A 27,208-nucleotide genomic window follows, 5' to 3' on the forward strand; every position below is an offset into this window, starting at 1 on the left:
GACAAGTTTCTCCCCTTCTCAGTAGGAAGGCTTTCAGCATCTTCATGTTGCTGAATGGCAGGCACTGTGTGGTCTAGCTTCAAGGGACAGGAAGTTTGGGGTGAGCTCCAGGTACAGTAGTTCAGCATCACTGAAATGCAAGAAGAAATGGGTTCCATTTGATTCAAAGAGAAAAACCATTTTTTATAATTGAAGCTCAGTCCACTGTACTCAGCCAAATGACTCTCAGACTGCATTTTGGGTGCTTCCAGGAGCCCCACCCTTGTTTCAACTCATCCATGAGTCATTGGCTGCTTGGCATGGTAAAGAAATACCACAGTGCACACCTCACCTGATGTGAAAGCATGCCTTTATTGGTGGTTCATTCTCATGCAGCTTAGGAGACTTTCTCCTTTTTTTTTATTCTAAATTCAAATTTTCAGAAACAACTGATTAAGCTTGCTTAATTAAATATTCCACAGTGGATATGGGAGGGATCTTAAATTTACCAGCTACACAACTGCAAATCACTGTGAGTCACTGAATGTGGAGGCTCCTGAAAAGCCATTCTCAACACAGCCTTCCAAGGGCCCTTTTGGGAACACATTTCTGATCAGGTTGTTAAGCCACTAATTTCCTTAAAAAATCTGTTGGTGGCTTCCCTTGTCATGATCAAGGCTGCAATCCTAAACTCAGTGATTACTTTATTGGATAGCACACATATAAACAATGAATATCATGCGGTCCTTGGTAATCACTGTCACCTGGGCCTAGTACAGCTCTGTGCAACCTCCCCAGCCTATTAATTCATTCATTTATTTATTCATCAGATATTTATTGGCTTTCTACTACATATCAAATGTCATTCTAGGCACTGGTATACTTGCAACAGACAAAGTGGATGTAGTTCCTCTCCCAGAGCTGACACTCAGCCATGCCTGCCACCTCACTATCCATGCCAGCCAAACACCACCCTTCCTCTTCCCACAGTTCCCCAGGCTCTTCTCTCTGCTGGGAACATTGTTTGCACCTGGTAAATTCATACTGGTGATTCAGATCTCATTTTAAACACTCTCTTCTTTAGGGAGGTCTTTCTCTTTTCCTGAACTAGGTCAAATTCCCATCATATCTGCTCCACAGAAACTTACTTAATCACCATTTCCTTTTTCTGCATCTGTGTTTCCATCTAGACCAAGGATTGGAAAAATTCTTCTGTAAAGGGCCAAATAGTAAGTATTTTTCAGCTCTGTGAGCTATATAGTCTCTTTCACAATTACTCAACTCTGCCACCATAGTGTGAAAGCAGCCATAGACAATACATAAACGAAAGTGTGTAGCTGTGTTCCAATAAAACTTTATTTACAAAAGCAGGTGGTGGGCCAGATCTGGTTGATGGATCACAGTTTGCTGACCTCTGAACAACAACATCCTGTGGTTATGGAAATGCTTCATATCTGTCTTGTCCTGTAAGGTAGCCACCAGCCACATATGGTTACTGAGCACTGGAAATGTGGCTAGTGCAACTGAGAATATAGCTCTCTGCATTTATTTAATTTTCATTATTTAAGTTTTAAAGTAATCTCATGTGGCTAGTAATTACCATATTGGATATCACCCACATAAACCATGAGTTTCACAAGGTCAGGGATTGTGTACTTCTTAGTAATCACTCTGTCTCCCAGGGCTAGTACAGCAACCAGAAAAAGCAATACTCATTAGGTATTTGTTAAATGAATGAATGAACAAATGTGTAAATACAGAATGACTTATCAAACTTCTTGCTTGCATTTTACCACTAATAAACATTTGATTAGATGTTGTCACTAATTCTTGCTTTCTAGTCCTGAAATGGTATATTTTTGCATGCACATTTTATTTCCCCATAAGCCCATGAGCTTCATGAGGATTGGAGAAATGAGAAAGACTACCTGAAAGATCTTCCCTGTGTCCAGTGTAGGTACATACACATGACAATCAGCCTTCCTATGGAGCATTTGCAGCTACAAGTACCCACCTAGAAAGGGAAAGATTCAGTCCATGGCTATTTTACTTCTGAAATATGTTCCAGTTTTTCATGTCTCAAAGGTCAAGCTTTTCTACTTCAGCCCTGGTGTTGTGGAGTTGAGAAATTCCCCTTAGGACCAAGTCTTTTCCTGCTTTATAACCTTGGAGATGTTGCTTAATGTCCTCTGTCTCTCTCATTAAGTGAAGATAATTCTATTATAGCTACCCACTGCCTACTTCTTAGGAATATCATGTAAATAAAGATTATGGCCAAAAATGATCTGAGCATCTCAGAGATGATCATGGTTCTCACATGGCACATTATGACTGATCAAGAAGATAGCAGGTGACAGTTATTCTCAGTGATACTAAACCACTGGTGCATTGTTTTCCCTGGTATATCAGGATGACTTAATAAGAGTTCTGAGCTCCCCATTGACCTTAGAGCCTCTTCCCTAGCTGTCATCCCAGGTGGGATCCTGGGATCCTACATATATTTCTACCATGAATTCCTCCTGAAGTTCTGATAAGGGGATATTCCAGTGAAGGCATAACTTTCTTTCACTGTTACCTGAACATACCTTTCCCTAGAAGGCCTACTCAATTCCAGGGGGCTCAATACATCCCATCTCCAAGCAAGGTCCTCCTGTTCCTCTCATTTCCATCCATCAACAAGTGCCTGGGCTGGTCCTGCTGTGCTAGAAGGCACTTGGCTACTCTCCCACCCTTTCCCAGTTTTAGCTTTCCATCTCTCATTCATTCATTTCTACAGTAGATAGTCACCAGAAACTCTGCTAAGGATTCTGTTTAGACCCCTCCAATCAATCCTGCCTTTTCTGTGAAAAGGGTCTGTCCTGAGGGAGCCCGTGGCTCTCTCCACAGGCTGCCTGACTTATTAGCTAACATCTCAGGTGGTGAAGGGGAAACCAAGACAATGAGGAAGAAACTTAACCTCAGAACGACTGAACTTGCTCATCAATAGAAAAAAAGTGTTGGGATAGTTACTATATAAAGAACTTGTCCCCTCAAAAGTTTCCATGCTTATAATCTGTCTCTCTGATTTCTTCATTCACTAAAGCCAAATCTTGTAATGCTTTTTCTATCCTGCACAACCTAACACACAGGGATGCTTGATAAATCAAGAATTAGATTTTTGGCTCAAGTTACTTTTCAGGCATAAGCTTCCCCAGATTTAAATTTGAATTTTGGTCAACACAGATGAGTTCTGATACACATATTTCCTTGGAGATATAACTCAGTTCTCTGACTTCTGCTAAATCCTTCTATGCACTTTGGAATATTATGTAAATAAATAAAGATTAGAATGGAAAGAATTTTAATAAAATTCCTATAATATGTATTCATTAAGACAATGTTAGATTTCATAACAAACAAGCCACCAAATCTCAATGACATAACCCTAGAGAAGCTTATTTCTCACTCTTATTAAGTTTAATTAGCAGGGACAGGAAATTGGAGCAGAAGGTCGTGAGAACTCTGCTCCACACAGTTATTCAGGCAACTAAGCTAACAAAGGCTCTACAATCAATGTGTAGCTTCCAGTGTCACCTTGGCCATCAGCATTCAGATGGCAATAGGGAAAGAGAAAGAGATGGATCATGAGAGAGGTGTCCATAGGCCAGGCATTGAAGTGGCACATTCCACTTCTACCCATTTTTCCTTGGTCATAACTTAGTCAAATGACCACATTTTTCTTCAAAGGATGTGGGGAATGTAGACCAGCTGTGAGAAAGAGGAAAGGGAAATGGGTTTGGTGAACAGATCATCTTTTGCCATACTGGATAATAAGGTTAAAATATTTGAAATATTTGAAAGGCCTGAGAGATAATGAAAACTATTATTTTTGCAAGTGATCCTTTATTTTCTGTCCTTTTATTAAATGACTTTTCTTTTAAAAATGTTATTGTAATACAATGTGGTAAGTGTAATGATGGTGTTATGCAATGAGACCATCTAGCTTGGATCATTTTAGGAAATGAAGCCAGAGCTGGAACATAAGCATTGAATATTAGGCAGGCAAAAGGTATGTGTATGTGGGTGCAGATGAGAGAGACACAGTAGCAGAAGACAGCTAGGAAAAGGAGTAGAAGCTGAAGAAATTACAGAAAAGTGGCAGCATGAGAAAAGGGTTGGAGGGATACAAATCAAGGTGTGAAATGAAAACTGTTTGATGTTTGCTTAAGCAACATATCAAAAGCAGGAAATCCCAGGACTATAGGTAGGTCAGTATCTTCCACGGTAAGAAACTTAGTTTTATGCTGAAAACAACACTTGCCAAAGAGCTTTTGTCATGACCGAAGTAGATTTAGGTGAATGGTAAGAAATACATCTGATACCTGTGCTGGGTTTCCTAAGTGAAATGATTTTTCACTTCAGAATTTTAATAGCATTCAGTAAGCTGATTCAATCAGCAACTACATATTCAGTTTCTACCACGTGAAACTATGTGCTGACAATGAGGATACAGTGACAAATGAGAAAGATGTCACTCCTGGCTCTCACATCCTAGCTTCCATACACTCTGAATACCCAGTAAGTGTAGAGCTTTGTGACCTTTCCAAAACCCCTTTGGTTGATGGTCACGTCCAGGGAGCATTTTGGAAATGCTTGGATGTTATAAATGATGCTTGGATGTTAGAGCTAGAGCTGAAGCAATCTAGCAATAGCAGATTTGAGGAATCAGGATGGAGTAAAGAGACCATCCAGGGGGTGACCATAGTGGTCTAGAAAACAGGTTGTAAGCATCTCCCCTGATCTTTCTTTCTATCCATTGATCCCACCTTTATCCTTCCAGACGTCATGCTTCAAGCTTTCAGTCAACTGTTTTCATTCATGAAGCCTCCCCTGCCTCTTCTGTCCAGTATTAGATGATCTTCCTCCCAGTTCCCACAGTCCCCTGAACATCTCTCTACAGTACCACTTCTCAGTATGTACTCTGTCTGTGGGCATATCCTTTCTCCTGGCAGAGCATTTAGTAACACAGGCATTCAATAAGACTTGGTTTAGTGTTGAAATAGGAAGACCACAACAATAACAAGATATTTTAGACAGACGTGGGGCTGGAGTTTTAAGGTGGTATGAAAAAAATTTTAATCCAACGTGTCATATATTAGTATACCTCAGCAGTCTGAACATCTTGAGTTGACCGAGAAACTCAGTTTCTTCTACTTCAGCTGTCCTACTGGGGCACCCTAGGTGGGAGGTTTCCGCTTGGATTTTACCATATGGAACATGATTAATTATACCAGGTGTCTTAAAAATCAGAAATAAAATTATAAGGAAGGTGCTTATGTGCAAATTGAACATGACTGTATACATATAGAATGAAAAGACATATTTTAAGCATAAGTGACTCACCTATTTGTGATGAGTCAGACCAGACTGAGACATACGAGTTTCATAAAGCATTTCTAAATACTTGTATCTGCAAAACACATGTCATACGGCTGTGTTTAAAATACTCATTTTTTTAAATCCCCAGGCAACTTGAAGACATGAATTACTTTCCCAAAAAGGTAGAACTGTATTCTCATCATTTTGTACTATTCCACTTTCATGAGCTTTGGTGCTGCATCACTGGTATAACTTCAGCCATGTTTAACCATTCTGAGTGAAATAAATTCCAAAGTATTTTAGAAGAGAAATAAATGGAAACTTTGTAATGTATAAGACACTCAATTATTTTAAAGTAAGAGATTCTACTGAAGAAAGAGCAACTTTGAGTTTACCTATCATTAGGGTTGATTTACATATATATATGTGTCAGAACAGAGCACTCATTAACCAATCAAAACAGAGGGATGCTGGGCATAAACACATGAGCTCAGTATATCAGTACAAACGAGAGGAGTGTCAGTTTTGTTCCCCTCCACCAGCTTCTCATCTAGTCTACAACTCTTTTTACTCCCTTGCCTGGGAATGAAAATTGACCTGATGAGATCCTTTCAGCTGAAAGTAATGGAAAATTCAAATATAGGTAGATCAAAAATAAAATTTTTGTTACTCTCACATAATAAGAGTCTAAAGTTGGGAAGAGTCTAGGGCTGTGTGGTTCCTGGATTGGTTGATTCAGTGACTCAACAATGTCATCACTTACCACAGTACTTTCCATCTCTTCTTTCTACCATCTTTTCTGCATAACCAAATGTCTTCTCATGGCCACAAGATGGTTGCTGCAATTCCAGATGTTCCAAGGCTAGGGAGAAGTCATCATCAGCTGAACACCAATGCTCTGCCGGCAATAAATGAAAAGTGCAGGTCATTGCTATAGAGCAGGCAGCCAACAGTGTCTGCATCACATAACAAACCCCACCAGATGATCTGTTTGAAAAGAGAATTTATGGTCCTTGCACACACTTGCACTCAAGTTTCAGAGTTTAAGCCCTTGAGGACCAAATTACACCCCACCCCCATGTTCCATTTCTTCTTCAGTAATGGCAGTCGGACCACAGGGCTTGTTCAGGATTCTGAAGGAGTAGGCTCCTACATAACCACGCATGAAATGTGGACCTCTTACTAAAAGCCCATCCTCTATAACAGTATTCACTTGGGGCATCATGAATGAAATGTGCCTAACAAATGCAGAAGGCTTTTATCCTTGAAAGCATCTTTATATTTTGTCTGTATAAACAGATAGATTAAACTGGAAAAATAATACTAACTGCTAGAGTAGGCAAGCCATAAATCTGACTAGCTCAACACTGTGAGTTATATTGGTTCCATATGTAAAGTCTGTTGCAGATCAGGCACCCCTCTTACATCTGTAGCTTCATTATCTGGTTGGATCAGTGGCCTGCAAGAATCTCATGGTGTAGGAAAAGAGAGATGGATAAGGCACACTAGCTCTTGACTGCCTCAACCCAGTAGTGGCATAGCCATCTCCATTCACAGTCAGTCAGCCAGAATGAGTCACATGGCCCACCACACTTGGAAAGAAGACTTGGAAATGCAGAAAACATGATGAATATATGTTAAATACTATTTTCTGCTGTGTGGTGTTTGAAAATCATTTTCACCAGACTATTTGATCTCGCCCATGTGTGTGCTAGCTTTGTACTGTGACAGCTTAGCCTAGCTGGAAATTTATTTCTAAGAATTTCTAGAATTGGGTTGGAACCAAGAGAAAGCTGTGTAATATTAGGAAGATGAAGGTAGAGGGTAGTAGTCATTATAATCTAACAGCCGGCACAGGGCACAAGATGCAGTTGCAACGTGCAAACTTCGTTGGCTATCTATGGGCTCCATTTGTTGGCAAGAGCAGCAAGTAGGCATTTGACCCTATCTGATCCTGCTGGATCTCTTTCAGCTTCAATAAATCCTGGGGCTAATGTATGTGCATATTCATGGCAAAGAGCTCCGACATTTTGTGCAACACATACTTACCGTCAAGGTTGAAAGTGGTACCAGATAGCCATGGATGCTAGTTTGTCCTTCTCAATTCTAATTGTCCTGGTGGGTCCCCATGTGTCCTCCCTTGTCTGTTTTGGGTCTCCTTAATTGTTGGCCTTGCTACTAACCTACAGCAACTTCAGTTCAACAACCAGATGCAGAAGCAGCAGCTTTCCATGGACTGTATGAATATGCATGCTTATTGTTCAAATACAACAAAATTCATCCATTGAAAGTGTACAATTGAGTACTTTTAGTTTTTAGTTTATTTGAAGAGTTGTGCACTGTGAATCAAACCCACTAAAATAAACTTTAGAACATTTTCATCAATTCCCTGCCCAAAACTCATAGTCATTAGCAGTCACTGTCTATTTTCTCCAGCCTCTACTCTTCACCCTGAGTCAACCACTAATGTGCTTTCTGTCTCTGTGGATTTACCTATTTGAGTATTTCATGTAAGTGGAATTATACAATATGAGGGGTTTTGTGCCATTTTCAAAATTCATTCATGTTAGAACATGTATCAAAAATTCTTTATTATTGTCAAAAAATAATCCATAGTGCAGCTATATCATATTTTATTTAACCATTTATCAGTTAATGAATTTAATTTGAATTTTTTTCACTTTTTACCTATTATGAATAATACTACTATATTATTTAATAATATGATGATAATAAAAATATAGGTTTGAGTACAAGTTTTTGTGTGGACATGTGTTTGCATTTCTTCTGGGTTATATGCCTAGAATTTTTGGATACAATAACTCTGTATTTAAACTTTAGAGGATCTGAAGTATGTAAGGATCATTAATTTCTTCACATCTTTAACACTTGTTATTATCTGTCTTTTTATTATAGCCTTCCAAGTGGGTGTGAAGTGGTATCTCATGTGATTTTAACTTCCAGTTTTCTAATGGCTAATGATGTTGTACAACCTTTCATGTGCTTATTGGCCATTTGTATATCTTTAGACAAATATTTATTCAAGTCCTTTGCCCATTTTTAATTGTGAATTCCACACTCTTAATGAGCTGGGGCAAGAGCAATGGAGGCCCTAGGATTGTCGGCATGCCATGCCTAGGGTAGGAAGCCTCCATCCAAGAGTGGTTGTTCAGTAGAGGAATAGTAGTCTCGTCTCAGTCACACTTGTGTGGCATTTAGCTCTGAAAAACAGCTAGGAGAAATGAGAAAGTCTGGCAGCTCGCTCTTCTCAGGGAAATAGCGTAGCCTTAGACGAGAGCTGGAGGATGGGGAGCCCCATCTTCTTGACCACCCCTGCTGGTGGATCTCTTACCATGCTGAGTGAACAGCACAGGGAACAAGCAGGTCATGCTTCAAATGCTGATAGATGTTTGCTGTACTTTTTGATACTCAGTAGATTTTCTTGAGTAAATGTTTGCTCATTTGCTCTATGCCCTTCAAGACAATTTCCAGATACTTTAAATGGTTGTATTTTTATACTTTTTACCAGATATGGTTGTTTCACTGCAACGATGGTCTATAGGAGTTCTTCCTGGCACCATTATGGAAATGGTCTCCATTTCCACAGATCTCTAACCAGCTCCCACCTTTGAGCATAGCATACTCTCTAGAGTAAGTCTCTTTTTCCTTATCATTCACAATGGCACCCTTACAACAATAGTTTCTGCTGTATGTTATGGTCCCCTTCCCCCATCGCCATTACACTATCAATTATTCTATCGTAATACTTCTGGGACAAAGGGACTGTATTTATGTTTCATTGTCCCTCTAATCTTAGCCCAGGAGAATGCAAAACAGGCAGCCAGTAAAAGAACTGCTAATTTGGATAGAAGAGTAATGATCTGTAAAAGTGGGCCCTCCCAGCCTGCCCCAGCACCTTGTTTATTCCCAGATGTGACAGGGATGCAGGAAGTAGACGAACACTGGGGTGTCACAGTGTCCCAAGTGACCGGGTATTCTGGGCAAGGTGGCTCAGGATCTGTTTATTTTTAAGGGAGTGAAAGAAAACATAAAACATAGAAAGTGCATTACAGATCACCATGCTGTGTGAGCCTCAGCCAGAAAACTTAGTAAGCAAGATTTTATGTTTCATTTACTTTAATGAAACAAAATCTCGTATTTCAAAATAACTACCCAGCCCCACATGAATAAACCTTTCCCAAGAGGTATGAGTGACTTCGGTTTTAAATAAAAGAATATAGTGAATGAGTCACTTTCCATCTGTTAAAAAAGACCTATCCATTTCCAGATAACTTTGCTCCCCATGAAGGTATCTCATTTTCTCCCTGCCAAATAAGATTACCTAAAATTCCTTTAAATTAAATTAAAACAACTAAAATCATAGGAAAGAGAGTAATGTAGATATTGGTTTGGGCTAATGGACATTGTTGAAAATTTCTCCTTGGTCTTATAACTTTATTCTGGAGCAAGTCACTGGGGCAAACAAAATAGTCACACAGGCTCAGCTTGTACACCCAGTAGAGGGTTTTATTTGCATCTAGGTAGATTTGTCTGTTATGTACAGTGCACGCTTGCCTGCAGCCAGTTCACACAGGAAATTCCCATGGATTTCAGAGGAAATGTTCTGTTTGATTTGGCTACATATGAAGCTTAGAAAGGGATATGAAGCCAGGAAAGGAAAACCTTTTTTGGATCTTCAAAAGATGGCCTTGAACATTCCAGCAGCATATCTCTTTGTATGCACCTACATAATTTAGCCTCCTCTGGGTCAACCAAAGGGGTTAATTTGTGAGTAGGCTAAATCAAGTTTCTGGAAGCTACCCACATCGGGCCCCCTTCACTTACCTTTCTTCTTCTAGGATGCCCTTAAAAGCAGTGGGTCCCAAATCCTGTCCCAAGCCTACTTCTCTTCTCTCGTTATAATTTGTCCTTTAGCACATTCACCTTCAACCATGGCATAAACTCTACCTCATGGTAACTGACTCCCCAGTCCTCTACTTTAAGCCAAGGCCTTTCAACTATTCTAGCATCCCTAACTGCTCAGCAAATAATCCCACTTCAGCAAGGATCACCACTTCCCACCCAGCACCAATTGCTACTCATTGCCTTCCCCCTGTAAGTAGCGCTCCTTTTCATTCCTCCTTTCTTCTTATCAGCAATACTATAACGCTCCTTGTAGATATTTATTCACTTTCCTCTTCCTTAACCTTGTGCAGAACCAGCCATCAAATCTTCCTTCATGAGGATCTCAGCCCCTTTTGCGGGAGTCTGACAAATCCAGGAAGGACACTAACAGTGTGTCACCGTGGTGTGGAAGAACCCAGCAGATGGATCTTAACCAGGTCAAGAGGTCACTTAGAATGCTGGAGACAGATGCAGTCCAAAGGTCAAGCACAGAGCAGAGCCAAGGAAGGGAGCCAGAGGTCAGCACTAGAATAGGAAGGTCAGCTGTCCATCAGACCCTCCAGGGCTGGTGTGAGGACATGGTGAGCGGGAGGTGACTAAGTCAGTAGCAGAGACTGGGTCTGTCGTCTGCACCTTTGAATCCCCAGACATTAGCACATAGCTGCTTATAGTGAACACCCAATAAATGCCTATATTCACAAATCCAAGACATTTATTATAACCTTTCATTCAAGACTTCATATAAAGCAATGTTCTCTCGCTTTCATTATTTTAAGCCACCAAGTAGTGTTTGGGGAAGACACACTAGATACGAGCAACATCCATCCATGTTTGGGGTGTCTGGAGAAGTAACCTGGTATAATGGATAAATAAGGAAGTAGAGAACTTTCATATGATTTAATAATATTTCATGGGGTTTTGGTTTAACAATTCAGGTGTTCAATCAGTATTAAAAAGCCTTCTGAAAATTGCTTTAAAAACAATGTAGAGATCAAAAATGTTCTACAGATAGATTTTTGTGATGGTGACTTATTTTTATTTTTTTGGCTTGGGATAAAACTTCCAGTGACTAAGTTACCTAGCAGTTCCAAGGGTACTGCACTTCAAACAACATAAAGGAAATGAAGGCAAATTGCTCTTGAAAACTGTTGATTGAATCAAACAGTGCCTGTAATGATGATAAACATTATGAGAACTGCAAAAAGAGTGGTTCCAATTAAAATGATGTTATATAAGACATCATTCTAAATATATATGTGTAAACTAAATTAATACATTAAGTATTAGTAGACATTTGGCACTTTCCTATAAACAACTAAAAGTTGTATATTCCAAGTGGTCAAAACACTTCTTATATATCATCTCATTGAAAAATGGGGAATCTGTGCCATGCATTATATTTGTTGAATGAAATAATGAATGTATAAAAATGTATTACAGACTAAACTTAATTAAATATTAGCATTAGGAATAATTTACTCACTAATCCATCAAACCAACATTGATTCAGCTACTATGAGTGAATTGATTAGGCAGGGATCAGAATAATGTATTATATACATCATTGGTACTAAAAATCTACTTTCTACTGGAATGTCGATACCTAAAGTAAGAGAAATATTTTCTTTACCTTCTTATGATGAAAAATTTCAAATATGCAGAAAGTAAAAAAGTAATCTAACAAACATCCATATAACCTCTATTGTCAACAGTTATTAACATTTTCCCAAAATTGCCTCATGTATATACTTAATTTTTGATGGACCATTTGAAAGAAAATCATGACTGTCATAACACTTCACCCTCCTAATACTTTGGCATGCATCGACAAAGATTAACATTCTCCCACGTAACTATAATACCAGTATACACCTAGCAAAATCAACAATAATTCCATAATAAGATATATTTCCAGTCCATATCTGGATTTCCACAGTTGTGCAAAATATGTATTTTTTAACCTTTTTTTTTTACAGAACCAAAGGAATAGGATCCAATTAAAGAACACATACTACATTTGTTTGTGGCTCTTAAGTCCCCTTCCCCACCCATTTTCCCTCTTCTTTTCTTCTTTCCAGCTTGATTGAGGTACAATTAGACAAATTAAAATTCTATAACATGTACAACATGACTTGATATAGGTATACTTTGTGAAATTATTACCACAATCAAGCTAATTAACATATCCATCACCCTCACCTAGTTACCATTTTTGTGTGCAGTGAGAACACTTTAGAGGTACTGTCTTACTAAATTTCAGTTATATTATACAGTATTGTTACCTGTAGTAACCATGTTATACAATCAACCCCAGAATTTATTCATCTTATAACTGAAGGTTTATGTCTTTTTAACAACACCTCCCATTGCTCTCACCCCCCAGTCCCTGGCAACAACCATTCTACTCTGCTTCTGTGAGTTCAGCTTTTTTAGATTCCATGTATAATTGAGATCATACAGAATTTGTCTTTCTGTGTCTAGCTTATTTCCTTTAGCATAATGAATGTACTCCAGGTTCATCCAAGCCAATGCAAATGGTGGGGTCTCCTTCTTTTGTATGGCTGAACAATATCCTATAATATTCTAATTTATTCTATATAGCATGTATGTGTGTATTAAAACATTAGCATATTCTAATATATTCCACAGTGTGTGTGTGTGTGTGTTTATGTATAAACACATATTCTCAATCCATTCATCCACCTGCAGACACTTAGATTGTTTCTGTATCTTCACAATTGTGAATAATGATGCAACAAACATAGGATGGCAGACATCTCTTCAAGATACTGATTTAATTTCCTGTGGATATGTACCCAGAAGTGAGATTGCCAGATCATGCAGTAGTTCTATTTTTTAATTATTTCAGGAAATTCCATTCTGTTTTCCGTAACAGTTGTACCCATTTACCTTGCACCAACAGTATACAAGGGTTGCTTTTCCTGTACATCCTCACCAATGTTTGTTCTTCCTCGTCTTTTTGGTAACAGTCATCCTAACTGGTGTGAGGTAGTACCCCTTTGTGATCTTGATTTACATTCCCCTGATGATTAGTGATGTTGTACATCTTTTCACGTGCCTTTTGGGCTTTCATATGTTTTCTTTGGCAAAATATCTATTTGGGTCCTTTGCCCATTTTTAAATCAAGTTATTTGAGTTTTTTGAGTTGTATGAGTTATATGTTTTGGGTATTAACCCCTTGTCAGATAGATAGTTTGCAAGTATTTTTTTTCCCATTCCCTAGGTTGCCTTTTCCTTTTGCTGATTGTTTCCTTTGCTGTGCATGAGCTTTGTTTTGCTATGGTCCCATTTGTTAATTTTTGCTTTTAAAGACCAAGTCAGTTATCATATAGAAATTTCCACATTGTGGATCATCTGTTTGTTGCCTCACGGGGTCATTCACCATGTTCCTCTATCATGATATTTCTTATGAAGTGGAAGTTAGATGTAAGAGCTTGACTAAATTCAGGTTAAATGTTTCATTAGTGTATTGAATATTACACCATGAGGGAGCACAGAGTAGCTAGTTGTTGTAGCATCTGTGATGTAATCTGATCACCTGGTTAAGGTAAAAACCTTAGTTTTGTGATTAGGGAGTAACCTGTGGGGTGGGTGATACTTTAACTTTTCACTTATTGAGTCTAGCAACTGTTGAGAATTTTTGCCTGAATCAATGATTTCATTAGAGAGTTGTAAAATGAAATGTATACTTTTGACTATCCTCCTCAATGATCAAATTCCACTTTTCTCCAAGCACGTTTTACAATCTTATATATGTTCTTGGAAATTTAGAAGGTTGAAAGTCCATGATTTTAAGCATCATAGCTTATTGTAATGGAAGAGACCTAACCTTCTGTTTTCTTTTGTGTTTTCAGCAAAATGGGAAGCCACATTTTTATGATAAACCAGTTATTGAATCTTTTGAAGAAGCACCTCTTCACGTTATGGTTCTCACTTATTTTGGATATGGAGTTGTAACCCTATTTGGCTATTTCAGAGACTTTCTGAGAAACTGGAGAATAGAAAAATGCAACACAGCTATAGAGCGAGATGAACAAAAAGTACGTAAGTACATTTCCAGCATCTTTGTCAATGCCTGTTTTCCTCTAGTGTTCTCAAAGTAATGATGCATGCACAGATACTGAAAAAGAGGGGGGCACTCAGGAAATACTCAGGGTAACTTCTACTCATGTCCACTCCCAAAACACCATCCCTTGCATTTTCATGGACTTGTTTCTACAAATGATTATTGAGCAACTACTATATTCCAGATACTGAACTAAGGGTTTTCTCATACATTAGCACATTTATTTTTTATAATAATCCCATGATATTAATATTTAAATACTGTTTTAGAGATGAATAGATCAAACTCTAAGTGCAAAGACACATGGCTAGGACTATACTGATCTTCTCATTGTAAATGAGTATTGTCTATGATCTATTCTGAAATAGAAAAGTATGTCTAAGTGAAATGTGAGATTTTTAATTATCTAGGTCAGAGCTTCTCAACTTTCATGCTATTGACACTTGGGCTGGAAAATGCTTTGGTGTGGGAGGCTTCCCTGTGCCTTATAGGATTTTTAATGGCATCCTTGGCCTGTACCTATGGCTGCCACTAGATTCTCCCACACACTTGTGACAATCCAAAATGCTTCTAGACATTGCCAAATGTCTCACAGAGTGCAAAATCCATGCCCCAATTAAGAACACTGGTCTAAATACTTTCAATAGTTAACCTATAAAAGTCTATACCATCCTCTTTTCAAATAGAGCTAACAGGACAACCTGGAAATATTCAGAGGTCTGCAAACAGCCTTCATTTTATTAATTTGTTTTCCAATTGGTTCAAATGATTTATGATGCCATGAATCTCTTCTTCTTAAAAATGGCTTTGGAATGCTGTGCTTACAGTCATGGCTCATTCCACATGATGGAACCTTGAACATACCTAAGCACAGAACTTAAGTGACGCATGAATTTCAATCTAATGAGAGAACCTTAAATCCTGTAATTTGATGGCTAGTACCCATGGTAAGATAAACACTTATTACAGTAATGCATCCATGAAAAAAATCATGAAGAACACTTCTTCTGGAATTGTTTTAAGTCAAGGTGGTTACCTTCAGAAGAAAAGCAGGCCCATTTTTATTATTATAGTCCCTCCTACCTTTAGCAAGTATTTGAACACATTTTCTATATCAGCTAATGGGTGCTACTATGCATGGAAGGCAGGTCCTATCATCACAGAATTTGAGGTCTAGCATATAAAAACAGACTCATGAGGAAAACATACGACAAAAAGTGATGATAGGGAGGAGGGTGATCTGTGCCCTGTGATTCCCTTAGCAAATCAACAAGGCACCATATTATGGCTTGAATGGTGAACAGAATTTGACTAGTGAGCAAGGAAGAGATTCTCAGAAGAGTGCACTGCTTGTGCCAAGTCATGCATTAATTAGTTAATCAAGGCCAGATTCTTTTTGAGCATGTACTTTGTGCCAGACACCATGCTACTCTCTGGGGATACCAGAATAATCAAAGCAGATATCATTCTTGACATCAGGGAGCTAACCATAAAAAAGGCAATTGCAGTAGAAGTTGGTAAGAGACATTTTAGAAGTAAGTAGAGGGCATGAAAGGAGCAAAGAAATGTCTAAACTGAACTTGGTGTTCATTGAAGGCTTCTAGGGAAAAGAGAACATTAAATTGAGACCTGGAGGCTGAAGAGTAAATTATAAGATAAGATCAACAGATGGAGTCTTGAGGGAGTGGAAACATGCTGCCAAATGTCCCAGGGGCGAGGGAATGCATTGTTCATGCGGGAACCAAGGAATTCTGATCACTGACATTTTTGTTACTGAGAGAGGGAGTTTGTGGGGAGAAAGACTGAGAGGCAAGTTGGGACCAGACCATAATGGGATTTTATAAACCATAGGTATTTATTATAAGAACATTGGGAAGGCATTGAGAGTTTTCAGGCAGAGGAATGCAGATTTGAATATGAGAAAGATCATGTTTATTGCCCCATGGAAAAGCAACTGCAGGAGGACACTATGGAGACAAAAAAAAAAAAAACAGTTAAGGGGCTGATGCAGAATCCAGGTTTAAGAAGAATGCAGGTGAGACCTTGGGCTGGGACCAAGGTAATGATAGTAAGTTGGTGATAAGAGATAAGACCAAAAATGTTGTTTAAGAAAATGGAATGAAAGGGATAAAAACAATAGTGAGAATGCTTGATATATTGATCTGGTCAATGGTTACATGAGTGTATTTACATGTCAAAATTATCTGTACATTAAGATTTGTGCATTTTATTGTATGTACCTCAGTATTAAAACTTTTTTTTAATAAAACTAAATTTTAAGAAGTAAAATGGAGTTTGGGATGGCTGGTTAGATTTGGGGAATTAGGGAGATAAACAAATCAAAGATTAGACTCAGGTTTATGACTTGGGCAGCTGGGTAAAAAAGAAGGTGGTATTACAATGTTGCTCATGTGAAACCTTCATTAAATTGTATACTAATGATACCTTAATAAAAAAAAGAAGGTGCTATTATTTATTAACATGGGGAATAAAGGAAGAAAACCAATTAGAGGAGGAAAGTCGCCAATTCATTTTTTGACAAGTTGAGTTTGAGGAATTGGCAGTGAGATACAGATGTCCAGACCTCCAAAGAAAAGTCTCATATGGACATGGGGGCATCTTTAGTAAATCATGAACATACCAACATTAATCAAAACCACAGAAGTAGTGAGATCTCCCAAGGAAGGCCTATAGAGAAAAAAATAGAGAAAGGGAGAGAAGAACTTGAAAGAATTTAATAGACGTTAGAGATGGAATTGCATTTCAAGACGAGAAGTAAAGTGACAATTAAAAGCCTTATAATAGTTTAGGAAAGAGATAATTTGTGTTTAACTAGGGAAGAAGTAGATGGAAGGCAGAAGAGAGATTTAGGGAGATATGTAGGAAATAGAATCAACAAGTCTGGGTGGGTGAGTGCACAGAAATTAAAACAGAGAAAATAAGGCTAATCCAAATTTCTACCATGATCAGACACGAGGATGGCAGTGGGACACGCATCATAACAGAATGGTCCTCATTTAGCAAAGGATCATCACAGATACAGTTTTGAGGATATAAAGGTTCTTGAATGGTTAAGGGTATAGAAATGGTTCCATCAAGCATGAAACAAGGCAGCATGCTCCCAGAGAAGGAAGCAGTTTTCCCAGGCCTTAGCAGAGCTGATCATAAAACTGGGAAACTGGAATTAGAAAGCAAGTTCCCCTTGGTCATTCCCAAAAGGATCTCCACAGCCCTTTCCTGACACCAGCTGTTCTGGTCTAGAATGTCTTATCACCAATCAGTCTGCTCCCCAGATTTTTACTCCCACGTGAAACAAAGAGGTATCAGCAAGTTGTAACTGTAGAAAATTTTAAGACAAATCTCCAGATGTTTGCATGAATAAAATGAAACATTTTGCATCCATCTTTTGCATCGTGATACAGCAGCAGGATTCACCTAAAGAGCTTTCCTTCTGAGTAATTTCAAAGATAGGGTCCATTAAAGTCACAATAAATCAACACATTCTAGACTATTTACTAGAACAAATGGGCAAGTCAAATGTAAATTTCTCAGATGTGGCATCTGTTGACAGGCTTAGGCTTCAGCTCTGCCATCTCTTTTCTAACCTGTTTCAATATTTTTGCTCTACCCACCCAACAGGGCTAGTCATTTTGGCTTTACTAAAGCATTGCTTACATTTCCAGCAGGATAGATTTGTATACAGGCAAGCAGGTTCTCAGGCAAGCAGCCTCTGAGATTCAGGAATGGAGGCAGGAAGGTGACTGGCTTGCTCCAGGGGTCCACACCTGTTCACCTGTGAGGGGGCAAAGTGGGCAAGACAGGGCAGATGGATGATGACGATGTCTCAGCACAGGCCTCCGTGGACCCCACAGGGAGCTCTAGGGGTGGAAGGGCCCTTCAGAAGCATTCCTGATTGAGCAAAGGGGATTGAGACCTCCATGATGATAGATGGGACTGTCAGCAGAAAGGGATGTGATCATGAGCCAGGCAGCTCCCTTCAGCAAGCTGTCAGCCTCCAACACTCCCAGCATCAGGGGAAGGAGCGCTTGTGTCCTGAAAAGTGGGACACAAGCAGCACACAGCGGCCTGTGCTGCAAAGCATGATACTGTTGCTGCAGAACAGCTTGAACCACTTCCCAGGAGCAAGACATTGTGTCAAATAAATCGGTAACATGTATTTCTTCACAAAATTTGTGATTTCCCTCCTGTGAGATCTCTATGAAGTAGAGAGCATCAGCCAGTAGACTTATCTTTTATAGGGGATGTTTTTTATTATGTGTTCCTTTCTTTTGATCCCTTTTAGAGATTTAGAGCCTTGCAGAGGTAATCGGTCTGATAAACTGCCGTGGGTACAGTCGCTGTATTCTTTTCCATGGGACTTGGTCTAGTGAAACCGTCTTCAGGGTGACCTTGTCTTTTCAATACTGCCTCCTGCCACATACTTTGGACAGTCTCCTTGCTTTAGATTAGCAAGCTTTCTGAGGCATAGTTTGAAGTTTCTTGCTGGAGACATGGAATATGCTGCTTTCCAATGACTCCTAGTTCTTTTTAGCAGAAATGAGCATTGCTTTATGCTAAAAACCAGTCACTAGGAGATTTCATAAGACAAACCATGAGATCATCCCATAAGACAAGCCAGCCCTGAGCAAAATGACCAGGAAAGAGCACATCACCCATGATGTGGTGGAGAAAACAACTATGGTTTTAAAGAAGATCATAAATGGATCTTTTTGTTTGCAATTACAGTCTTTTAATGTATGTTCATTCTTTTATTTTTATTTTTAATAGAAATCATATATGTTTAAGGTATACAACATATATATACATACATACATATATACACATAGGGAAATGATTGCTATAGTAGCCAAGCTTATTGACCTATCTCCTCAATTCTTTCTTTTCTTAAATCAAATATAAGGATGTATTAATCCAGTTTCCCCATTTTTCTTTCACTGGAATGACTTCTCTCATACTAAACTACCCATTCAAACTAAAGCATTGCTCCAAATTTAGAATCTCTTTTCTTCTTCTTTTGATTCATAGCCCAAATACTGAAACTAACTCCAAAACATGAAGGCTGTGACCATCCCCTGTATCTAAATCACTTGAGTACTGATTCACTTAGCATTACTGATACACTTAGTTTAACCTAGTGAAAAGAATAGAAAATAAAAATCTCCCTCCAAGAAAGCACTACAAAAATCACAGGGCCGGGCACCTGATAATCTCAGATAGACTCCCCCAACAAGCAGAAGACACAGATAAAGAAAAGGACAATACAGATTGATAAGAGATTTAAATGTTTTTGCTTAAATTCTTCTTTTAACTCTTAATTTTAGGGACATATGTAAAAAGTAACTTCAGAGTTGAATTGCAATTTATTAAAGACCCCTAGGTAAATTACTTTCTCAATACATAATGGCCCAACTTTACAGAATCCAGAAGTTGTCAGCAAATATAATCAAATGAATGTCAAGCATCATCAGAGACTTTAAAAACAACATTTCTCAATCCCTATGGTTTGAATAACAGGTTCAGCAAGACCCACCCCCCACGGCCCCAAACTGTTACCAAACATTCCATTTGCAATTCTGTGTTCAGGCTAGATCCAGATGGTCCCCAGTGCTCCTACAAGTAAATTTCAGACCTTTCTGGCCATCCCTAGAGATTTTTACTCCCACGTGAAACAAAGAGGTATCAGCAAGTTGTAACTGTAGAAAATTTTAAGACAAATCTCCAGATGTTTGCATGAATAAAATGAAACATTTTGCATCCATCTTTTGCATCGTGATACAGCAGCAGGATTCACCTAAAGAGCTTTCCTTCTGAGTAATTTCAAAGATAGGGTCCATTAAAGTCACAGGGTGTGATGTATAATATCCAAAGCAAAGAGATGGCCAAAGCACTGGTCTTCCTGTTTGGACTTGGGTTGGCCTAAAGTCACAGAGCTTCACTTGGGTTTCCCTGGGAACTTCAGTTATCCAGTACCCAATGTGTGATGGTAACAGTAGGCCAGTACTTCACACCCTTAGCTGCACATTGGAATCTGTTGAGAAGCTTTAAAAGCTAATATCTGGGCTCTACCCACAAATATTCTGCTTTAATTGTGTTGTGGTGTTCCCTAGCTGGTGGGGTTCATATAGCCTATGAGGTGATTCTCGTGTGCAGCCAGAGTTAGAAACCAGTGTTTTAGAGCAATGTTTCTTAAATCTTCCTGTACATACAAATGGTCTGGAGATCATGCCAGTTCTTCTTTTGGGTGGGACCAAGACTCTACATCTCTAACATGCTCCCAGCTGGTACCAGTGCTACTGGCCCAGGGACCACAAGTTGATCCTTCTCACCTGTAGTACATGAGCACTTGTTAGAAATACAGGCTCTCAGGTCCAGCCCAGAACATTTGAAGCAGAATTGTTACTTTATCACTATCCCTAGGTAATGTGAAACATGCTGAAGGGTGAGGAGCTAGACGTTCTATTGGAAGTTCAGTTAACACCTGCATCCAGACAGCAACAGCTCTGTTCTTTCACATGCACAGACATCTGCTTGGTTCCAGGAAGGGCAGTCCAAGCCTGCCTGTGCCTTATTGCTGTGGCCCTGGAAACTTAGCTAGATGGGCAACTTGAGGGCTGCTTAGACTACATTGGTGTTCTCAACCTTGGATGCACACTGAAATCAGCTGGTCTGCTCAGACGGCCTACTCAGGCATTGCCATTACCAGCCCTCTCCCTCCAGCACTGCTTCCATCTCCTCTTATCCCACCCTGTCCCTGGAGCCTGTGGTCCCTTAATGCTTTTTCCTCTCCTGTACTCCCCCATTCTACTCTTTCTTCCTTTTACCCAGCTTAAATTCCAGGGGGCCTTGATAACCCCTCAACTGGATCTACCCCCCCCCATGCTGATGGGTCTCCCATTAAATTCAGGACCACTAGCCCCAAGGAGGCCTCCAGTGCTGTTTGCCAATCACATTACATTACCTTAGCACCTTTCATCATCAATTCCTGAGGATGACAATATAATACCTTCTCCTTTCCTCCCAAACCACCAACATTTCTTGATCTACCTGACTTTCAGCAGATAATTTTGCTTCCTATTTCATTAAAGAAATGGAAAAATGCCACAACTTCGTTACATCCCCACCACCACCACTTACTTGCTCCTGTTCTCACACCCTGACCTCCCCCTACCTCTCATCACCATGGAGTAAACATCTGGACTCCAAGAGCCAAGGGCCAAGCCTTCTACCCATACAGTAGATACCGCTCACCAGCTATCACTCAGTCTTGGCACATCCAAAACTTTAATTGTGTTGTGGTGTTCCCAGGGTGCACTTAAGCTTCCCCTCCAGACTTGGTCCTCTTACAGTCTTTCCCAGACCAGTAAAGGGCAGCTCCCTCAGTCCAGGTTATAAGCCAAAAACCTCAGAGTCATCTTTGACTCCTTTTTTTCTCCCACCCAAGTCAAATCTGCTGCCAAATACATGCCAAAAATGCATGTTCAAAATGTATTTGTTATTTCTTACAATGTATATTGTTTATTTCTTACCACCCCAGCTGCCCCCAGCTTTGTCCAAACCATCTTCTCTTGCCTAGGTGTACCCTGCTTTCACCTCAACCCTTCTCAACTAATAACCAATATGATTCCTTTAAAACCTACATCAGGTTGCAAATCCTAAAACCCTTTAATGCCTTTCCGTTTCACTCAGGATACCAGCCGGGTGCTAGCTGAGTTCTGCAGAATGCAGCCCTCTTAGGTCTCCGCCTCATCCCTCTAACACTGGGACCACTTGCTTTTCCTCAAGTGCAGCTCACAGGAACCTACCTCAGGGATTTTTCACTTGCTTTTTCCTCTGCCTGGAATTGTTCTTCCTTGGGTATTGGCACAACTCTCTTTCTCACTTCCTTGACTTAAATATCACTAAGAAACCAATAGCTTTAAATGCGGCAGGAATTGCTGGCCAGAGAAATCCCCCATATTCCCAACCAGGCTTGGACCAAATGTCTTCTGGCTGCTTCTAAAATCCATATGAACTCTCACAAGGGATGCATATTCTCCACAGTTGCATCTAGCAAGGGAACATGTGCCACAGATTGGGAAAACAACTCCAAAATCAAAGTTTTAGAAATATTTTGTAATTTAAGACCATCAGTAGAATCAGATCACAGACTCCCCACAATGAATACTGAGATCAACATTTATTTGTGTGTGTGTGTATATATATGTCTATATTCTCAACATATATATGTATATACACATGTAATCTCTGAGAAATCATTAAAATGTTAGTCAAATAATTTTTAAGTTATTTTACAATATAGACCTCTCCACTTACCTTATCATGAAGGAATCTACAATAGTAGGCAGGGCTGATTGACTTTGATAAGGTAGAGCTTTGCTAACACATACCAGCTGGTACTCTGCCAAATTGTGAAACAGGCAGGTTATGACAACCCCTAGTGAAGAACCCCTTCTCAAACTCATGTCTATTTTTGCTTTCCTTTTTATTATGGAAATAAATACTGAGCAAAGGCAATGTCTTTGTGCATCCTTCCTGGCTTTTTAATGCACTTAATTACACATACACTCATTTGCACTTACACTGTGCTTTTCTTAATTAAATGGGACCATATCATACACACCGTTGTGACTCATTTTTTTTTCACCTACCTGTGTGCCTGGAGATCCTCATGTGCCAGTACAGGTTGACCTCACTCCTTTTGATATTGTATGGTGATATTCCATAATATGGATATTTGATTATTTACATTCCCATTTTTTATTACTACAAATAATTCTTCAGTGAATAGTACATGAATTTATTTGAGTATAATTTATTTAAGTGACTTTCTGTGTCCAAGGATGTACATTTTAACTTCTGAGAGATTGGCAAATTGCCCTTTCAAAAAAGCTCACCATGGTAAATTTCAGTCAACAGTACCTGAGAGAGCTTGCTTCCTCACTGGCACGTGATATGTTAGTATTTTCAACATTTTTTTTTTTTTGCCAGTCTGATAGGTGAACATGTTTTTTGTTCTGTCTTAATTTTCACTTTTCCTGATTAATAGTGAGCCTGAGCTTCTTTTCATATGATTATTAGTCATTTAAATTTACTCCTCTTGAATTATTTATTCATATCTTTTCTCATTTTATTAACTTGATTTTTCTTACTGACTTAGAGTTCTTTATATCCTTATATCAATAATTTGTCTTTTAAGTGTATTTTAAGTATTTTTCTAATTCTGTTTCTTGGCTTTTAATTTTTTCTGTTATGTTTAACTATACATATATTTTAAAGTCGTATGTATACCAAGCATTTCTTTTTTGTTTTCTTTGGTACTTTTGGCGTTATTTTTTCTTTTGGCATGGGAAGTTCATCATGTTTGGGAAGGCATTTTTTCCACCTTAAAGTTACAACAAATTTTCCTATAACAGCATTCAGGGTTTTTATGATTTAGGGTGTTTATTTATACTTTTAATCCACAAATCCAACAAGAATTTATTTCTATGTGCTGTGTGAAGTAAGAGGGAAAATTTTTTTTCAGTTTTTATTCAAGTATGATTGATATGCACTCTTAAGAAGGTTTCACATGAAAAAAAATATGGTTACTACATTTACCCATATTATCAAGTCCCCACCCATACCCCAATGCAGTATGGGTGGGGACTTGATAATCACTGTCCATCAGTGCAGCAAGATGCCACAGATGCCTTCTCTATGCTACACTGTCCTCCCCGTGACCCGCCACACCATGTGTACTAAACATAATACCCCTCATTCCCCGCCACACCATGTGTACTAAACATAATACCCCTCATTCTCCTTCTCCCTCCCTCTCCAAGCATCCTCCCACACCCCTCCCCTTTGGTAACCACTAGTTTCTTCTTGGGGTCTCTGAGTCTGCTGCTATTTTGTTTCTTCAGTTTTGCTTCATTGTTATACTCCACAAATGAGGGAAATCATTTGGCATTTGTTTTTCTCCGCCTGGCTTATTTCACTGAGCATAATATCCTCCAGCTCCATCCATGTTGTTACAAATGGTAGGACTTGTTGCTTTCTTATTCCATTGTGTATATGTACCACCTCTTCTTTATCCATTCATATACAGATGGACACTTAGGTTGCTTCCATATCTTGGCTATTGTAAAAAGTGCTGCAATAAACATAGGGGTGCATATGTCTTTTTGAATCTGAGAAGTTGTATTCTTTGGGTAAATTCTAAGGAGTGGGATTCCTGGGTCAAATGGTATTTCTATTTTTGTTTTTTTGAGGAAACTCCATATTGCTTTCCACAATGGTTGAACTAGCTTACATTCCTATCAGCAGTGTAGGAGGGTTCCCTTTCTCTACATCCTCACCAGGATTTGTTGTTCTTAGTCTTTTTGATGCTGGCCATCCTTACTGGTATAAGGTGATATATCTCATTGTGGTTTTAATTTGCATTTCCCTGATGATTAGTGATGTGGAGCATCTTTTCATGTGTCTGTTGGCCATCTGAATTTCTTCTTTGGAGAACTGTCTCTTCATATCTTCTGCCCATTTGTTAATTGGGTTATTCGCCTTTTGGGTGTTGAAGTGTGTAAGTTCTTTACATACTTTGGATGTTAACCCCTTGTCAGATATGTTATTTACAAATATATTCTCCCATACTATAGGATACCTTTTTGTTTTGTTGATGATGTCCTTTGCCGTACAAAAAACTTTTTAGTTTGATGTAGTCCCATGTGTTCATTTTTGCTTTTGTTTCCTTTTCTCGAGGAGATGGGCTCAGGAAGAAGTTGCTCATGCTTATATTGAGGAGATGTTTGCCTATGTTGTCTTCTAAGAGTTTTATGGTTTCATGACTTACATTCAAGTCTTTAATCCATTTTGAGTTTACTTTTGTGTATGGGGTTAAACAATAATCCAGTTTCATTCTCTTGCATGTAGCTGTCCAGTTTTGCCAACACCAGCTGTTGAAGAGGCTGTCATTTTCCCATTGTATATCCATGGCTCCTTTATCATATATTAATTGACCATATATGCTTGGGTTTATATCAGGGCTCTCTAGTCTGTTCCACTAGTCTATTGGTCTGTTCTTGTGCCAGTACCAAATTGTCTTGATTACTGTGGCTTTGTAGCAGAGCTTGAAGTTGAGGAGCATAATGCCCCCAGCTTTATTCTTCCTTCTCAGAATTGCTTTGGCTATTCGGGGTCTTTGGTGGTTCCATATGAATTTTAGAACTATTTGTTCCAGTTCATTGAAGAATGCTGTTGGCATTTTGATAGGAATTGCATAGAATCTATAGATTGCTTTAGGCAGGATGGCCATTTTGATAATATTAATTATTCCTATCCATGAGCATGGGATGAGTTTCTATTTATTGGTATCTTCTTTAATTTCTCTTAAGAGTGTCATGTAGTTTTCAGGGTATAGGTCTTTCACTTCCTTGATTAAGTTTATTCCTATGTATTTTATTCTTTTTGATGCAGCTGTGAATGGAGTTGTTTTCCTGATTTCTCTCTCTGCTAGTTCATTGTTAGTGTATAGGAATGCCACAGATTTCTGTGTATTAATTTTGTTTCCTGCAACTTTGCTGAATTCAGATATTAGATCTAGTAGTTTTGGAGTGGATTCTTTGGTGTTTTTTATCTACAATATCATGTCATCTGCAAACAGGGACAGTTTGCCTTCTTCTTTTCCTATCTGGATGCCTTTTATTTCTTTGTGTTGTCTGATTTCCATAGCTAGGACCTCCAGTACTACGTTGAATAGAAGTGGGGAAAGTGGGCATCCTTGTCTTATTCCTGATCTTAAAGGAAAAGTTTTCAGCTTCTCGCTGTTAAGTATGATGTTGGCTGTGGGTTTGTCATATGTGACCTTTATTATGTTGAGGTACTTGCCCTCTATACCCATTTTGTTGAGAGTTTTATCATGAATGGACGTCAAATTTTCTCAAATTCCTATTCAGTATCTATGGAGATGATCATGTGGTTTTTTGTCCTGCTTTTTGTTGATTTGGTGGATGATGTTGATGGATTTTCGAATGTCATATCCTCCTTGCATCCCTGGGATGAATCCCACTTGATCATAATGATCTTATTGATGTATTTTTTAATTCAGTTTGCTAATATTTTGTTGAGTATTTTTGCATCTGTGTTCATCAGGGATACTGGTCTGTAATTTTCTTTTTTTGTTGTCTTTGCCTGGTTTTGGTATTAGAGTGATGCTGGCCTCATAGAGTGAGTTTGTAAGTATTCCCTTTTCTTCTACTCTATGGAAAACTTTAAGGAGAATGGGTATTAGGTCTTCACTAAATGTTTTATAAAATTCAGCAGTGAAGCCATCTGGTCCAGGTGTTTTGTTCTTATGTAGTTTTTTTTATTACCAGTTCAATTTCGTTGCTGGTAATTGGTCTGTTCAGATTTTTTGTTTCTTCCTCGGTCAGCCTTGGAAGGTTGTATTTTTCTAGAAAGTTGTCCATTTCTTCTAGGTTATTCAGTTTGTTAGCATATAATTTTTCATAGTATTCTCTAATGATTCTTTGTATTTCCATAGTGTCCGTAGTGATTTTTTCCTTTCTCATTTCTGATTCTGTTTATGTGTGTAGACTCTCTTTTTTTCTTGATAAGTCTGGCTAGGGGTTTATCTATTTTGTTTATTTTCTCAAAGAACCTGCTCTTGCTTTCATTGATTCTTTCTATTGTTGTATTCTTCTCAATTTTATTTATTTCTGCTCTAATTTTTATTATGTCCCTCCTTCTACTGACTTTGGGCCTCATTTGTTGTTCTTTTTCTAGTTTCATTAACTGTGAGTTTAGACTGCTTATATGGGATTGTTCTTCCTTCTTGAGGTAGGCCTTTATTGCAATATACTTTCCTCTTAGCCAGCCTTGGCT

The 27,208-nt window shown here is 38.7% G+C and overlaps 1 protein-coding gene across 5 annotated transcripts in view; it reads left to right on the forward strand.

Annotated features, from left to right (window-relative positions):
* Nucleotides 1-27,208, forward strand: part of SPTLC3 (serine palmitoyltransferase long chain base subunit 3) — a 140,896-nt gene that overhangs the window by 18,662 nt on the left and 95,026 nt on the right. For 3 of the 5 annotated variants that reach the window (XM_073236942.1, XM_037022511.2, XM_073236943.1), the window contains one exon: nt 14,118-14,303. In XM_073236942.1, the coding sequence (XP_073093043.1) occupies nt 14,118-14,303 (186 nt within the window). Of the gene's footprint in view, nt 1-8,866; nt 8,989-14,117; nt 14,308-27,208 lie in introns of those variants that run through there. The other 2 variants (XM_037022512.2, XM_037022513.2) reach the window with 2 other exon arrangements.

The sequence above is a fragment of the Manis javanica genome, chromosome 5 (genome assembly GCF_040802235.1).
Source record: "Manis javanica isolate MJ-LG chromosome 5, MJ_LKY, whole genome shotgun sequence".
Classification (NCBI taxonomy): Eukaryota; Metazoa; Chordata; class Mammalia; order Pholidota; family Manidae; genus Manis; species Manis javanica.